The following is an 18,168-nucleotide window of genomic DNA, read 5'->3' on the forward strand; positions in this document are numbered from 1 at the left end:
TTAAGGTTAAGAAGATTAAAGTGATGTTATTCTAGAAATTCAGTATAGCTCCTGCTGTACGTCAGGATGACTGAAGGAAACCAACTTCTTTTAGGAGAATTATGTTCTGATTTGTAGCAGAGTGGTTTAGTGGACAAATGTACAAGGCTGGGATTCAGAATACCAGCATTTGACTCAATCTTATACTATCTGATTCTTTCACTAATTCTGTAATCTCAGGCAGGATACTGCTGGGACACTTAGTTCCTTCATCTGTTAAGCAAGGATTCAAGGGTGATGCAAGGACTAAAAATTAAATGAAAGGAGGTAATGTAAATAAACTCCCTTGCTCCTGATACATACTTAGTAAACATTAACATCCTCTCCTCATCAGCAGATGTGCTACTAAATATGCAGTCGACAAGAGAAATTAAAACATGGTGAAAGATATTTTGATATTTTGACTGAATCCTATTTGAAACACATACTTGGAATGGTTGATAGAAAACTTCATCCCAAAGTAAAAGTCTGCTTTGTGCAAAGGGAATATTCTAACTCCTTTAGGTATACCATTCACTTAAGTTATATACCTAACCAATGACTGGGTTTTTAATTCTGTGAATGAATACATTTTCTTTGCCTTTCCCTTTAAGTCACTTATAATCAAAGGAAAATCTGAGTTTTAATACATAGTACTTAAAATCCCTTCCAGCTCCAATATTTTATTATTCTGTGGATATGGAAACATATATATGTATATATAGTTTATATAACTATATATAACTTTAACATATATATAAACTAAATTCCAATCAATATTCATCAAGCCCATACTTTGTTCCAGCAGTTTTACTAGGAAAATGATTACAATGATTAATAAAATATAGTTATGGCTCTCAAAGAATTTATATGTATACAATTGAGTTCTCCGCTTATAATTTGGTTGAGTTCCTCAATGACTTATTTTTAAAAAACTTTCTCATCAAAGTATAACATATGCAAAAGCATGCACAAATAAGAAGTGTACAGTTTGAAGAATTATCAAAAAGTTCTGTGGTTCATTTTCTCTTATGTGTGAAGCTTGTTTTCCCATGGAAACATGTTTTCCCATGAATGCTCCATTAACCTAAAATACAGCTTGCACTCACTGCTCATAGGATTAAAGGACACAAGAAAAATGTATGACTTTGTTTTGATGGATAAACTTCTACTACATTGCCACTGGGTTTAGGATTCAGGTGGCATGGGACTGAAGTTGTAGTTCCTGACCTCACTTGCTGAAGGATTGGGCCAGATTTTACCACTTTTTTCTTTATTAATCTTCTTACCTAGTACATGAACTTAGCAATTTATCTCCAAGAATACTATAATAGTAACAGAAGGCAATGTTTGTAAAGTGCTTACCATATAGCTTTGTTCACAGGAGATATTATACTATTAGCAGCAGCAACATCATCTTCATGTCACAGAACCTTGTCAAGAGGGTGGGTTCTGTTACCCTAGTCTACAGGAGAACTTGAGGGCAGGCTCCAGACTTTGATGGTAGCTTAAACAACCATCAGAAGTGCAGTGGGGAATGTAGGGCCCTGAGTAACAACAGTGGGGCAGGTTTGAGGATTCTAGGTGAATGCACCCTAGGTAGTTTTTTATTCTCAAGGAATGTGCATAAATTGACTCCTGCCTATGTGCGTGTGTGTGTGTGTGTGTGTGTGTGTGTATGCAAATCTGACACCTTTTATTTCAGGCTGAACATCTGCTGCTCCCTGCAAGATGGAAGTAGCCAAGAAAGTAAGGAAAGAAAGACTTTTTTGTCTTGTTTATGAGATGGCAGGTGGCCTTTTATCCTCTGACTTTTCCAACTCAGCTAACCCCTGCTTTCCCCCAAGGAGTTTAAAAATCTAAATGTTCACTGTTCAACTTGCAAACACAAGCTGAAATACCCAGATGTCCTCAAATGTGGCTGATCTCTTTTCAGGATATGCCTCATGCTGTTTGACTGACAAATGGCTACACCGGACAGAATCCAGAAGAGATGATACAAGAGCCCGCTCAGGGTGGTTTAAAGCTTTTTATGTGTTCTCTACTTTATTTGTTTTTATTTTTTGTATATGTTTAAATATTTTTTTTTCTAAGAAAATGTTGCTGAGATATGATTGCATAACCTGCAATGATGTGATTCTCCACAGTTCATACAATCACTGGCTTTGGTTCATTTGTCCAACAGCTACCCCTGACCACCCACCACTTTTGTGGATCTTTCTTATCATAATTCTTCAGTCCATGAGTTGCCATGGAAACCACCGATTACTAGAGTGTGATCTCCCTTCATCATTGACCCCCTCACACAAACACTCCCACACACAATAAATGATGAAACCTGAGTAGGCACTTGACTTGAGCTGAACCACTCAGTCTTCCTACAGGAATCTAGAATTGACTAAGAGAGTTCAGCTTAATCTGCTCCCCACTTGAGTTGAGGAGATGCTATCTGGAACCATTTCTTGCCATTTGGACAAGGAAAGAAAGACGGCATGATGACCAAAGGAAAGAGAAATGGAGAAGCAAGGAAAAGTGAGAAATGTGGAGAAAATCCTAACCTGATTATAAGAATTCCTGAGATTCAGGTGTGTGTATGTGTGCATTTGCATGTATGTGTGTGCGTGTGTACTTTATTTAATCCTATAAGATACTTGGAATCCTTACAATAAATCTTCTCTGCTTCTGATGCTCTATTTGAGTTGGATTTTTTGCTGCCTATAGTCAATGTCCTTATTCTAAGTTGCCTCCAAACTTACCAGGATCCTCAGGCTGGCCCTTGTGCCAATGCCCCACACTAGCTCTATCCTAAAATAAGAATTTTAAAAAGAATCAGTCTGTACTTTGAGAAGAGGTGAAGAGTAACCTTTTTTCTTCTTAGGAATATGGAGCCTTCATCTCTCTGAGGCAGGGGACTAGGCAGGAGCAAGAGAACTTCAAGGTAGAGAGGAATATAAACTTAGAATCCAGTGGAGTCCATTCCACCCTGAGGTCTTTCAGGGGAAAACAGATAGGGACAAAACTAATAGTAATGGAGGGAATGAAGCAGTAAGCCTGCGTAATCGCTAGAAGAAAAGAAGACACGGAGGGTCTTTTTACTGCAGTCAGAGCAAGTAAGATGTTCATTAAGTGCCAGAAGTTCAACAGCCATCATCATTTACTGAAAGCCATGAACATAATAAACACAATGCTGGGTCCTGGGGACACTACCTGAAATGTGATCTTTTCCTTCAAGGTAATGTTTGCTGCAACTTCTGAATCCACTGAAAGATCAGTATGAGAAAAGTTTCAGAACAGAAAATATACTGGGTAGGTGCAAGTAAAATTTCTAGGCCATTATTTACTGAGCTTTTTCCACCATATCTGATATCATCGTAAGCATCATAAAAGTGTATGATACGTAAAACAATTCACCAGAAGACATTTCTTGCAGGAAGAATATTTTAAAATATACACTGACAAACAAAACACCTGTTGCTTATCCGATAGCAAGGAAAGCTGACATGAGTCAGCTTGTGAGTCCTTTAATACGCAATTTTCAAAGAACAATTATCTCAAAAAGGTGCAGAATTAATTATGTTCTCTTTTTACACAAGACTGAGCTAGCAGATGCACACCTACACTCAGGCTACTATTGAAGAGCTAAGTATCTAGGTTGTCGGATATGATTTTTAAAATTAGTACCATTTGGTAAATCATTTTCAGGAAAATTGCTTCCAAGTAGCCCAATCTTATTTCAGTCTGAAATGGGTACTAAGTTTAAACCAAGTCCCTCCTTTGGAAATAGCTCTCTTTTCAGTACAATCTTGAATTAAATTGTAATATAGTCACATCGGTGGCAAGAGATGTTGGTAAATCACAGACTTCACTTGAAAGATCGATTTAGCCTTGTTGTTATCTAAGTGAGGAAGCAGAGTCAAACTTCATGGATATAGTACAGCTTAAGTATTTAAGAAACTGTCCAATGTCAAGTGACCCAACGTACACATTTCAATACAACTTAGGAATTAGATGCTTTTATCAGTGCTATTTGTGTTTGAGATAGGGACTGCCTACTGAAAACTCAAACAAAATAAAGATTCACCTCGGCATATTAAAGGCATGGGGGTCTAGACTCAGAAATATAAATTCACATTCAGATACCACTGAAGCTAATGCTAACTAAGGAATATGAGATATACTCAACCAGATTCCACCATACACATTAGAGACCCTATACCTCACAGTTAACCATTAAGTAAGTGCAACAGATCCGTGTATTATGTTTTGATGAAGTATTTTATAAACATAGATAAGCTGCTTTGCTAGACCTAGAATTTTCCACGTGTAAATTCATTTCACCCAGGAAGTTTGTAGTCTCATGTCCTAGACAATAAATGTGAAGTGAATAACAGTCCAGAATGACATAATGGTTAAAGGTATTGATTCTCTACTTTCTGGGGGTTTTAGTGTTGTAAGAGTTCATCTATTTCTACAGAAAATACATGTGTGAGTTTAGATTTGAAGGCAGATCCTTTTTCATCTTAAGACAACTACTATACCAAACCACTTGGAGGAATTACGTTATCTATACTGCAAGAGGGTTTTTTTTTTTTAATTCAGCTTAAATTCCTCCTATGGCTTTTGAAAACCTCTCATCTTAAATTTAAGGGAAGTGAAAAGTAGTATTTCCAATTTAGCTATTCTTTCAATTTATTCTTTTTAGTATTACAAAAAAAATTTGATACTTTCTTTGGCTTTGTTACCTCTTATGAAAGTAATTCTGAATTCTCTTAACTTTTCATTTAATTTTATTTTTAAGTAAGCCATATGCCCAAAGTGGGGCTTAAAATCATGACCCCAATACCAAGAGTCGTATGCTCTACCAACTGAGCCAGCCAGGTGCCTCAGATCAAGGTTGTAGGGAACTAGGATGTTAAGAAATGAGGTTTTAAGTAGCTATGAGAAGTCAGCACCTCAACCACTCAAGTATGATCACATACGTCCAAGTGGAAAGAAGCTGCTAGAAGAGCATGTCCTCAGGGACTCCCTTGTCTCTGCCTCAGGAGCCTTCTCTGAACTTTGCAGTAGCCTCTTGTGCTGTATTGGAGATGGGTAGTCTAGGTCCTTCACCTAGATAGGTCACTGACCCTCAAGAAACTGGAGAAATACCCCTTTCTTTATTAAAGAAGTAGGAATTCTTTCTCTACCTTTCAGAACGAGGAATATTAATGACTAACAAAATGCTTCCACAATATGGGTTAGTCAGAAGAATAGTTCCTCTCAGGGAAAAAACCCCTAGAATATTGCAAATATCTGGGGCAAAACTCAAGGCGGCCGATTGAGGCTTTTGTTGTTACAGAACATTATGCATGCTCTGGCTTGCCTTTCAACAATCATTCCTATTAAATCATTTGTGCCACTGACACATCTAATGAAGTCATATTCGTGACCAGCTTAATCCCAAGATGCAGGGTAGTACCTATTTTGTTAGGAAAGCTCTTTGTATAAACTGAGACACGCAGCAAATATCTAATTTCATAAAATGCTCATTATGCTTTCAGTGTATCAATCTTTGGCTTGAATCCTTTTATGCATATTTAGTAATTTTAAGATAGACTATTTTGGGTACTGTTTGACAAAAAGATTTCTCTTAAGCAAACTCCCTAGCAAGCAAGTGGAATAGTAAACAGTTACAAACACAGCAAACTCTGAGCCATATATTCTATCTGGAAATCTTTAAATTCTGGAGAAATCATGCATCTGTAGCTAAATACTATATATCACTAAAACTGATTCTTGTTATAAGTGCATGAAAATAAACAAGAAAGAAACTGAATTAAAGGAGGTCATCTATAAACAATACTTTCCTAAAATGTTGATAACCAACGCCAGGCTTGATTTCTACCTAATTATTTAATTGTTCAACTACTGGCTGAATAACCATACCTTATTCATTCAGGGACTTTTACAAGTGAAGTCATGACATGTGCTTTTACTGTTATAAATGATCCTGAGGATCCATGTTTTAGGTCTCAGCACTAATTAGAAGTGAGACTTACATCACTCTCATGACCTTCTCGAAGGTTGTATGTGAGGTCATGCTGAATGTCTTCCACAAACTTGTGAGCATATTCTGGGTAAAGGTCTAGCACTTCAAAGAGTCCTTTGAGGATGATGCACTGAAGATCACAGTAGGTTAAAGCCTTCACATCTGCGTTGGTCTTGATCACTTGGTCCTTAATTGATAGATTTGCTCCAATTAAGTCCCCTTTCCCTTGAAACAGTGAAAAAAGAGACATGTCACTTTTAAACCAAAGCAAGCTGGGACTGGAGACTTCATTTGACTTACAGGCTTCACTTCTCTGAGATGACCCTGCGAAAGAAAAAGAAACCTTGGCAGTGTTGATATTTGGGGCCTGGCAATTCTTTGTCATGGGAGGGGGCTTTCTGTACACAGTAGAATGTACATATTCCCAATCCCCCAGTGGTGACAACCAAAAAAATCTTCAGGCATTGCCAAATGTCCCCTGGCGAGGCAAGACCTGGTTGAGAGCAGTGGTCGAGGGGATAAAGACTAGGAGAGCCAGAGACAGTAATTGTCATGCATAGATGACTCCAGACAACCCCTCATGGCATTCAACAAATAACTTCAAACATAGCAGTTGACATTTTTGTCACAGTTGCCTCAACTGTTCAAGAGAAATGATAATGGCTCCAGTTTTTTTGTAAGGCTCTGTATCATATCCTTAAAATGTCTATTAATAATTTTGATTCTAACACAATAATTGTCCTCCTCATCAGCTTGCTAACATACTCAGGTTGTTTTATTTACCTCTGAACATGTCTATCAGACAGGATGGCGAGGAGAGAGAAGGTGCCCTCCTTCCCTCTCCTCAGAACTGGGGGGCAGAGAGAAGTATTAGACATGATGGACACTGAATCTACTAAATGAAAATGTAAGACACAAGCTATACTTCTAACACTCTCTAACAATGTGAAAGGCCAATTTTCCCATCAAAAAAAAAAAAAAGAAAAAAGAAAAGAAAGAAAAAGAAATCAAATAAATAAACACTATGTGCTCTTGGCTTGCACCACTGTAAGGAGAGAGACTTACCACCACTTTGTCATCTGTGCCCGACCCACTCCCAGCACCTTCTGGTATTTTGCCTGCAGAGTCTCCGTCTATCAGTCTTAGGTTGGATTCGCCTGCCTGGGAACTAGCTGGCTTCCTTGAGTTTGCTGATTAGATCATACTAGATGATGTATTTGAATCTTTAAAATATTTCAATTGATTTGAATCAGTTTAGCTTAGCAGGAAGGCGAGCATAAATATAAGTGTTGATTGCACCTTCAGATTGATTTTAGACACAGCCATTAATTCACTCGGCATCCATGTGAGAAACATGAAAGAAAATCCATTCAATCGTCAGACAAACTTAGGTTAAACACTGAAGTAATATGACCTAAGTTCACAGAGGACACTGGCATGAGATTCATGGCTACAACTTTGGAATTTCTTTGCTTTGTCCTCCTGCCTGTGCTTTAAATTTTATTATTTTTTTAATGGCCACTTTACTCTGTCTCACAGGGAATCAACAACCAACAACTGATCAGCAGAGAAACCACCAAACAAATAATATCTTTGGAATGGTATACAGCAAATTGCCCTGTCCCCCATTCGGTTATTTTTTTAACTTATAAATTGTTATTTTTTTATCGTGCTCAGCATTTCTGGAAGGAAAGTCTCTGACCTATAGCAGGCTTCAATAAAATTCTGTTTTATTGAATTTCACAGTAAAAGGAAACATGCCAAATTAACCATGAATACTTGAAATAGTCATAAGTATATAAAAGATAAAAATTGAACATTTAAAAATTATTGAATTACATCTAAGTATTATCTTTGAAATAACATTAAATTCAAACCTTGAGGCTGAGCCTATCTGACCAAAGAAAAAAAGGACTAAAATCTATACTTACAGTTCTAAGGGAATATACAACTACATGGTGCTAGAGAATTCAAGTTGTTTTTGTTGTCACCGATACTGCTAAACTTGGCAGTTTTGTTTCTTATATGTTTTATTAGAAATCTAAATTGGGGGGATCTCTGGGTGGCTCACAGGTTTAGTGCCTGCCTTTGGCCCAGGGCGTGATGCTGGAGACCTGGGATTGAGTCCCACATCAGGCTCCTGCATGGAGCCTGATTCTCCCTCTGCCTGTGTCTCTGCCTTTCTCTTTCTCTCTGTCTGTCGTGATAAATAAATAAAATCTTTAAAAAAAATAAATCTAAATTGGTGCTCAAAAACTCAAAATTGGGTACCAATGCAAGATGCAAATATACCATCTGCTCTGCTTTTTAGCCTTTTTAAGATTTTATTTATTCATGAGAGACACAGAAACAGAGACACAGGCAGAGGGAGAAGCAGACTCCCTGCAGGAGCCTGATGCGGGACTTGATCCCAGGACCCGAGGATCACGACCCGAGCCACAGGCAGATGCTCAACCACTGAGCCACCCAGGGATCCCAGATGTAAATATACCAGGATGCTTTGAATCTAGTAAATTTTGAAATTTGTATATCTCAGGAGAGTTTATCATGATGTAGTGTCTTGCTACAAAGAGTGTTTATATATTCTGTTAAGCAACTGGTGTTTAGAACGACTTTAGGGTCATCACACATTCATACTTTGGATGACCACAGCATGACTGTTTAAGCCACAATGACCCCAGCTATAAAAGCAACATCAACATCTTTCTAAGCTTGGCACCATAGAAAGAATTCCAGTGTATTTTTCATTTAATGAGTATTTATGAAGCACTGACCTATGTACCGGACCTTGTGTTGAGCCTTGGTATGTGTACATTGGTAAATAACAATGTGGTCCTACCTTCACTGATTTTATGGTCTTGTGAATTTCTCACTATCTAGATTTAGGACCTTGATATAAGTTTCTTAATTAGTCTAGGTCTCAGTGTCCTTATTTCTAAAGAAGAGAAGGATTTCTATGATCTCTTTCTCCATTTTTCAGAATTCTATTATTGATATTTGCTAACTAGTGAGTCTTCCATAGGCAGTGGGATATGGGGGGGGGTGTGAGGTAAGCTGATGGGAAGCATCTGCAAATTATCCAGGTTAGAGCGATAAAAAAACACGTTTAATTATAATTAAGCAGACTAATACCATCTGTGAAGAGTACATTTATCAGTGCTTTGTCATTTTCTTTTAAACATCAATGAAGAAATTGGTAGAAAAACATAATTACCAGGACCTGAAGTGGAAGTGTACAAGGCAAACAAATTCTATCCCCATAACAAATCCTTGATTCTATTTCAACCACCTCCCCAGGCATCAGATTAAGAAATGCCTTCGTGTATCGACTGGACAACTGAGTTGCTTGAATAAGTTACAGCTTGACAGCTGTTTGGTGATCCTTCTTCCCTACAACATTATATATTAATTCATTTTGTTGGCAGAGTGAATGTGTATTAAATATCTAAAGATCAAATGTGAAGCCATGTGCTTACATTTATTAAAGTCAGTATTGCTTTTAATTGGCCCTATATGACAATATTACCACAGGGGAAGTAAAATACCCAATCTCCATTGAAATAATGTTAACCAAAAAGATAGAATATTAGTAGTTTGTTATCCTTGTTTGGGTTTAGTCCCAATACCACATACAAGCATTTAGAATGGTCATGTGACAGTTTGCATTTAAACCACTTTTTATGTTCAACACAGTAGAAATGAAGATGTGAAAATGTTAATCATGAAAATCATAATTCATGGAGGAAATTGGGGCCAAGAGCATAAGGCAAAGGATTAAGCCTTTCAGATGTGAGTAGAATTTTTTTCAATAAGAAAATCCAGTTGAATTATGTATTACAAACAATGCTAATTACCTAGAAGCCACTGAATTTGTACCTATTATGTTCTAATGTTATGGAGGATGGCTTCATATTCCATTCCTAGAATTGTTGCTAGTTACTGAACGTAAAACACACCAAGATTATGGAAAAAAAGAGATTATATATATTTAAACAAGTTATATTATTTTTGCTTACAAGCATATCAAACCATGTAGTTTTGGAAAAATAACTATATGCCCTTCTAAAAGAAGGCTATGTTAATAGGCAGGCTATAAAACTTACATGGTCTTAAGGAAGGCCATGGAAAATTATTTTATGATTAAAAGTAATTTTTGAAGCAAATTTAGAAATAACTGTCAATTTTGATTTAGAATCACAAAATAATAGAATGGTTGTTAACTTTGCCAAGTTGGTAGCAGGAGTTTTAAATTCTCCTTTTAAAAACACAGCCTCACTCTGACACTGATAATGAACTGGCCAACCTGAAAATGAACTCTTTCAGTTGCTATCCTGTGCCTTTCTTTAAAAAAAATTTTTTTTAATTTTAGTTAATTTAGTTAACATATAGTGCATTATTAGTTTCAGGAGTAGAATTTAGTGACAATCAGTTGCATATAATACTCAATGCTCATTATATCAAGTGCCCTCCTCATTGCCCATCACCTCAACCTTGTACCTTCCCTCCAGCCTTTCTGTTAAGGAGAAAAAACATGAGGATGAATCAAGAGTTGTACCAAAACTTTAAAAAGCAAGCCCTACCTTTCCTCTGGTAAGTGGCAAATTGAGTGAATATGAAGCAATGAGAAGCCTGTGGGTATTTCACTATTCACTAGCCTCCCCTTTCCACCTTTAATCAGGACTAACCATGGCAACCTAACAGGATAGTAGGATTTAAGTTGGATAATGGACATAAAACACCTGGCTCATATTGGGGATTCAATAAATATTAGTTCTCTTCCCTTTCCCAAATATAATCTGTCTTGAAGCTTATGACTAGAATCCAGTGATAGCAGGCTTACAATAATTATATAGAATAGCAGGCATTGCTTAGAGGTGGAAAGAGAACTGGATATAGAGTCAAAAGACCTAAGTTAGCTTTGGCTTTGGAAAAACAGAGAAAATACCACTCCCATCTGTTTCTTTGTGTTAGGAAGGCTTAAATAAGACCCTGCACGTGAAAATATTTTATAAATGGTTAAGTGCTTTATAAATCTTAGTTCTTAAATTATATTAAAAATAAATTAACCTTTTTATATTAACACAATTTCTAAACATCAATATACTAAATTGGTGTTCAAAATATATTTATTGTTTTGGTCACAACCTGACACATTCTTAGGCCCTCCGTAAATATTAGTTGAATGAACAACAACAAAAAAAAAGAGATAGTGATTTTAAAAGAATTACACAAAAATTGTGAGTAGGAATTTTTCTACATTAACTCTACACATCATCTTTTGTCAGCTGACCTTGTATTTTAATGAAAACCAATTGTATCTTAATAAATGGGAGTCAACTTTGTGGCATAAAATCTTTACAAATCATCCTATGAAATTTCTTTCAGGAAGTAAAAATAAAAAAAACTTGAAAATATTCGATTAATGACTGCAGTGAGAGCTTATTCTCAATGCATAATAATTTTTGCACTATTTCTAGCCCAGATGAAATAATTTTTATGTTCTTCTCTGAATTTGTTCTCCACAGAAATAAAGAAATGCTCTCTTAAAATTGATCGGCTACTTCACCAAAAGGCAGCAAGTATCACGACTAATAATCTGGCTTTAAGAATCAAAAAGAACTGTGTTCATTTGCTTATCATGTTATTTTATTTTATTTTTTTGCTTATCATGTTATTTGGACAAATTAACTAAGATACTATTTATTCATTTGTAAAATGGGGTTAATATTCATACTGCTGGGGATGTCGGGGTGGCTCAGTGGTTAAGCGTCTGCCTTTGGCTCAGGGTATAATCCTGGGGTCCCGGGATCGAATCCTGCATCGGGCTCCCTGCATGGAGCCTGTTTCTTTCTCTGCCTATGTCTCTGCCTCTCTTTTTCTGTGTCTCTCATGAATAAAATAAAATCTTTAAAAAAATATTCACCCTGCTGGATTTTTAACAAGAATGAAATGATATGTTGTATGTAATACTTAGCACAGGGTAAACTCAGGATGTGGCATAACAATAATAAATAGTTGGCAAATGAAATCCACTTAAGAAATAATCCTAATTCCATATGTTCACCCAGAATTTCCTTACTCACAATAGCAGTATTCCGTTCCCCCACCATTTTCTCTTCTCAACTTATGCTCTAGGGTAAAATTTCATGAGGTTTTTAAACTTAGACCCACCAAGAATAGCCAGCACCATGCTGTCTTTAAGAACTTCCATGGAGCCTGAGCATACAAAGTAGATGGCCTGCAAAGCATCTCCTTGACGAAGTAGATACTCCCCCGGAGCACAGAAAGAGGTTTTGATGTGTAGAGACAGAGACCTGAGGCAGCCCCGGCTGGCACATTCAAAAAGGGACAACTGTAGGATTTCCTTGTTCAAATGCATAGTGATGTCAGAACGCAGCTCGTCTGGAAAGTCTTTCAAAAGCTGTCAAGATGAAAGAAGAAATCAAGTTGGGTTAAGTGTAGTCTAATTTATTTACTTTGCAAGAGAAGAGGGATGTTTTTCCCACTGTTTGACCAACTAGTGTACAGAAGAGGAAATATATAGAACCCTGGGGAGATTTTTCAGTGACTGTGACCCCAGTTAGTTGCTACTGAAAATTCAGCAGATAATAAGTCTGGAGAAATATGATACATTAATAAAAGACTCTAGAATGAAGATATATGGCTTCTTGTGACTTAATTTTCACAAAGACTCTCACTCAGGAGAGAAGATATGGAATTTGGACCCACTGGTATTTTCCTCTGGCATCGTGGTCATATCTGCACAAGTGGAGAAACCAAATCATCAGTTAAAAGAGGGATTACAGTTTGATTGGGGCACTGTAGCACAGTTGATTATTATAGGATACCTTTCTTACGTGGTGATCTGGGGTATTCCTGGAAGTCCACAGATAACACATGTGCCAGAAGACATTTTCTTTTTTACTTTGCTGGTTTTAAAGGCACACAGTAACTCGATTAATCTAATAATCCAACATTACACAATTTAATGGTCATAAGAATTGATTGGTTCCTCCAGAGAGGATCAATAAGAATGAAAGTCCACCTGATTGACCGAAGTAGCAAATTAATGTAAAACAATGGTCAGTCCAGAGTGTCATCATGAAAATGTAAGCCAAAGCCGATGAAAGAAGATGAACCAGGTTTCATGAGGCATTAAAAAATACAGGTAAAGAAGTTGGTGTGTACGTCACTTCTGAGGCCTGCATTAGAGCACCTTGCTTTTACCTAAGAATATGTGCTTTCTGCCTGAAAACGTCAACATGAGAAATGAACATTACCTCATTTGAATCTATTCCATTGTTGACTGACCAGGTTGTTTGGAAATATTCAAGCATCCTCTGCTTGAGCTGCTGGGGCAGGTGATGGACCCGTATGAAGTCCTTCAGATCCTTAGTTCTAGTGTGATAGAGAGACCACCTGGAATACATCCTCTGTATGATCGCTGTCACGTTTCCAAACACCAAGGCATGCATTAAGGCTAGAGAGGACAACAAAGCATACAATGGGAGAGAAATATGATTGAGTAGCTCACCCCTTAAGTCTAAATTTACAGTTTATATATCCTGAATTCAGCAGAGTATGCTTATGTGGCCATGTTGATACAACTGTTTTGGTATGAGCATTTTGGTACAGCCACTTTGTCACAGAGTGGATCCTGATGCATTCACTTGAATCCATATGGCTTGATAAAAGTAAAAATATCTTTTAAAAATATTCAATAATAGGTAAAATAGGCCCCTCTGACTCACAATCCTCTAACTACTATTCTGGCTATGACCAACTTTTATTTTGTACTTTTTGCATCTATTTATTTTAATAGGTATAGTTTAATAGCCATGATAAAATAATTTCATAAAAAAGCTCTAAAGTTACAGTTCAATGGTTATCATAATAACAAATACATTTTAAAAATAAGTCTATTATAGAGGTACCTGAGGGGCTCAGTTGGTTAAGCATCACTCTTGACTTCGGCTCAGGTCATGATCTCAGGGTCAGGAGAGCCCTAATGGGCTCTGCCCTCAGCATGAAATCTGTTTGTCCCTTTCCCTTCCCCCTCCTACCCATCCCCATCACTTGTGTGTGCATGCACACATTGTTTCTCTCAAAAATAAATTAATAAAATCTTTTTTAAAAGCCTGTTATAACTGGTTAACCTTTATTAGTCTTTTCCCCTAAGCCATCACTTAAAATTTGTTTTAGCATATTAAATATAACACATTTTTATTAATAAAGGTATAGAGAAAGTTGCTAGAAATGTAACTAAGGATTTTCTGAGCAATCTGAAGCTGAGATTAATATGGCTCCAATCGCCAACCTCACTTTAGCTCTGAGGTTACTTACATTTTAAGGAGGTATCTGAAAACCTGAGACCATTAAAGAAACAAATGCATTCATAGAGAAAAACAGATATTCTGCTTAGAGTCATCTTGCCATTCTGAGAGGAACCAGGTTGGTACATATATATGCGATTCCTGTTTTAATGAGATTTCTCAGTCAGTATTTAATCCCCACTTTCTTGCTGACCCTTCCCCTTTCTCAAACCACCAACAGATTATAAGATAGAAGACTGTTCACAAGAATTCAAGAGTTGATGGGGATTGAAGATGGGTCTTCTACTGAAAAAAAGTGATTTCTAGGAGTTATTCACCATAAGGAATGCTCAAGTATCTTAAAGTCAAGAAGGCAAGACAGGAATTTGTACTAAATAGTGATTAGCCAAACAGAACTGGAATGGTCTCTGCAGACACTAGCAGATAATCCAAGAAGGCCTGGACCCACCCGGGGCTATGGCATTGGGAGAGTTGAGAGCCAGGTGTAGTTAGGTTTCTGGGCAGGTCAACTCTCAGTGATATTCAGAATTCACCCCTAATCCCCATCCTGGACAGGACTGACAACTCAGAGGTTGGGTGAAATCATCAGTTTCAACAGCTTTTGATTAAAAAAAAAAAAAAGACTAGAAACTTAGTAGTCTATTAGGACCTATCAAAGTGTCCTTGTACCAAAATCTCAATGTCCAAGGAACTCAAGTTTCTCAGCATCAAAATGAATACATTAGTGCAAATGTGTCAACATATTACTGCATCTATCTTCCAGAATCTTCATTCTATTTCAAGACAGCCTCAAATAAAATTTTCTCTTTCCTCTACATTCCCCAGTAATTAGTGACCACTGGCATGTTAATTTCAATCTAATCTAACATTGGAATTAAAACTCTTTCAGGTTATACATCATCATTTCTCTATGGAAGATATGGTCACCATGCCTATAAAGATAAATGGTAATAATAAGGAAGCCCCCAACATTTTGGAAAAGTTACTAGAAAAGGCTAAATTTAGGATCTATACACAGGAGTAGTATAATGTTGCAGAGAGAATATGGGCTTCAGAATCAGACACATCAAGATTTGAAACCTGACTTTGGCACTTCCTAACTGTGAACTTGGGAAGATGTTAGAAATCCCATGGATAAGTAAGAGTGGTAACTTATTCATATGACTTTTTTGAGATTTAAAGAGTTAATATATATATTTTTAAATGCCTAATATTTTGTATGAAAAACAGTGGCTGCTCAATTTATGCTCATTTTTCCTGTGAGATTGGAATTTTCAATATGCCCAGTAGTGTAAAAATATGGGGAAAAGGACTCAGTTTAGGTTTTACAGCAATCTCTTAAATATTTAAGAGTGTTTGTTAGTGGAAATAACTTCTTGATGAAAGAAATTCAAGAAATATTTCAAAAATGCTGGCTCCATACAAATATAAGTATATATTCTCCCTACATTTTCAAAAATGGAATGTCTTACAACGGAACAAAATTATTCCAAGAAAGATGTATACTGCCTAATAACTCACTATTAAATGACTCTTGGTAAATTCTAAATAGAGTTCCATTCTTCTGCATGTTTTTTAAAGCACAGTAGTTCTGATGTCAAATACTTTGTTTGGCAGAAGAGACCTCTATTTATGGTAAACACTCAGCAAAGGAAGGAAACGATTCTGCTACAAGTCAAAGAAATTAAACACCAATTTCAGGCTCAGTTAATATACTTATGGGCTCACTGTTTGGAAGCCCTACCATCTGTAAAAATATGTAATAGTCTTTCATGGAGATTAAACTGAGTACTGAGAACAATTTTATTTCATTTATTTTAACACTGCTTTCCTTAATTATGTGTATGATTTTAACTTTGCTTTGCTTAATTATAATGTGTGTAAAACACTTAAAGTAAGAGAAGTAATATGTTCAGATCATTTAGCATCCTAATTGTACATTATCAATAAAATGAATTACTGGATTAATTGTAGCATTCTAAGTGTTGTTGGAAAGTTCTAGTCTATATCCGAGTCACCATAATTTCACAGTTTCATTTCAGCAGCAGCAAATACTTCTCATTTAAGTAGTTAAAAAAATGAAACCACAGATCCCTTAATTTTTCAGTTTCTAAAGTTATTTTGCCTCTCTGTCACTGGTTATCACTTTCACACTGGTGAAGAGTGTAGATAACTGTCAGGCCAAATCATTCCATCTGCTATGGCAGTTTGACTCAAGAACTGCAATATACAGGTCAGTTTGGAAGTTATCATTCACTTTTCCTTTTCCTCCTAGCAAATCTGATGTATATAATTCTTAAAGTAGCATGCTAGGGCTGCTGCTGAGTGTGTGGGTGGCTCTTTTGCTTTGTGTAGGAGTTTTGTATAAAACGAATTCTGTAAAATCCTGTCTTAATATCAGGTCTTGGGAGGAACCTCCGTAATTGGGATCTCAGAAGAAAGTCAATAGAACTTAAATGAAAGTGCACTCTTAGAGGGGCTGCCTGGCTTTCTTTTTCTTTGTCTCCTTTTCTTCCTCTTCCTTCTCTTTTCTCTCCCCCCCCCCCTTTCCTTTTCTCCTCCCTCTCCCTTCCCTTTTCTCTCCCTGCCTCTTGGGCAGCACTGCTCTCCTGAGGTAGAGCATCCTTGCTGAGTTCGTCAGCCAACCACTTTGCAGTGCCTGGAGACTGTTTGCCCCTAATATAAAAGGAGACCAGAGCCCAGGCTTTGGGTAATCTTAGCTGCCCTCCTCCTCTCTCCCACCTACTCACTGACCTAGAATTTTCCACTCCTGCTGGAGTACACTGGATTGTGGAGAGCAGATGGCGGAGAAAGCAGAGTGAGAACAATTTCCTAAACGACCTATTTGAATGGCAGTGTAGCCATCTTTAAAAAGCCTGAATTTGTGAACACCATAGCCCATATGGGGCCAATAAAATTCTGTCAGGAGAATATATATAGGATGAGAGGACCCAAGGAAAGCCTTAACTGTTAGGAATTTCACTTTACCTTTTTTCAGGACAACAATGACTCATTTAAACGGGGCATGTCCTCAGGGATGAGCCACCTTCTCTAGGAAGTTTTATCTGACCTCCGAGATTGAGCCAATGGACCCATCCATTGGGGCTTACTTATTAGGTGACTATGAGGCCGCTGTTAGTAAATCTGATAGAAGAGGCTTTATTTATTTTTTAAAAATATTTTATTTATTTATTCACAGAGAGGGAGAGGCAGAGACATTGGCAGAGGGAGAAGTAGGCTCTGGTGGGACTCCGACCAAAGGCAGATACTCAACCACTGAGGCATCCAGGTGCCCTGATAGAAGAGCTTTTAAAGATATAGGAAAATGTTCTAATATATTGTGTTTAGCAGCAAAAATGATATGCAGAGTTAATGTAAATATTGTCAAAAAGAGGGTAATATATGTGTAAAAAGACTGAAAAGACTATCTTTGGTAATGGGATTTTATGTAATTTTAATTTTTGTGTGGACTTCTCAGTCTTTTCTAAATGTGCATTATAATAGGAAGAATTAAAATGGAAAAAGAAAGAACATCATCTGCCCAAGTTCCTATTTCCATTACTAAACTGTGAACTCCTCGAAGGAAAGTTATGTCTTAGTCATTTTTGTTTCCCCAGCATCTAGCACAGTGCCTGGCATAATTTAAGCATGCCATGAATATTTATGGAACTGAAGTGAACCTCTGGTCATTTGATATTTTGTTTTAAAAGTTCTGTAATCATGAGCAATTAGCTTAGAAAATATATTGTGAATAGTTCAGCCCCAAACACATCCTTTCACCCCCATCCC

At 36.9% G+C, this 18,168-nt stretch overlaps 1 protein-coding gene across 1 annotated transcript in view; it reads right to left on the reverse strand.

The window, feature by feature from the left end:
* Nucleotides 1-18,168, reverse strand: part of KCNH8 (potassium voltage-gated channel subfamily H member 8) — a 367,241-nt gene that overhangs the window by 43,542 nt on the left and 305,531 nt on the right. The window contains exons 9-11 of the mRNA XM_055321520.1: nucleotides 13,327-13,526; nucleotides 12,218-12,467; nucleotides 6,057-6,271 (exon numbers count right to left, since the gene is read on the reverse strand). Coding sequence (XP_055177495.1) covers nucleotides 6,057-6,271; nucleotides 12,218-12,467; nucleotides 13,327-13,526 — 665 coding nt within the window. The remainder of the gene's footprint in view (nucleotides 1-6,056; nucleotides 6,272-12,217; nucleotides 12,468-13,326; nucleotides 13,527-18,168) is intronic.

This window comes from Nyctereutes procyonoides, unplaced genomic scaffold, assembly GCF_905146905.1.
Source record: "Nyctereutes procyonoides isolate TBG_1078 unplaced genomic scaffold, NYPRO_anot_genome, whole genome shotgun sequence".
NCBI lineage: Eukaryota > Metazoa > Chordata > Mammalia > Carnivora > Canidae > Nyctereutes > Nyctereutes procyonoides.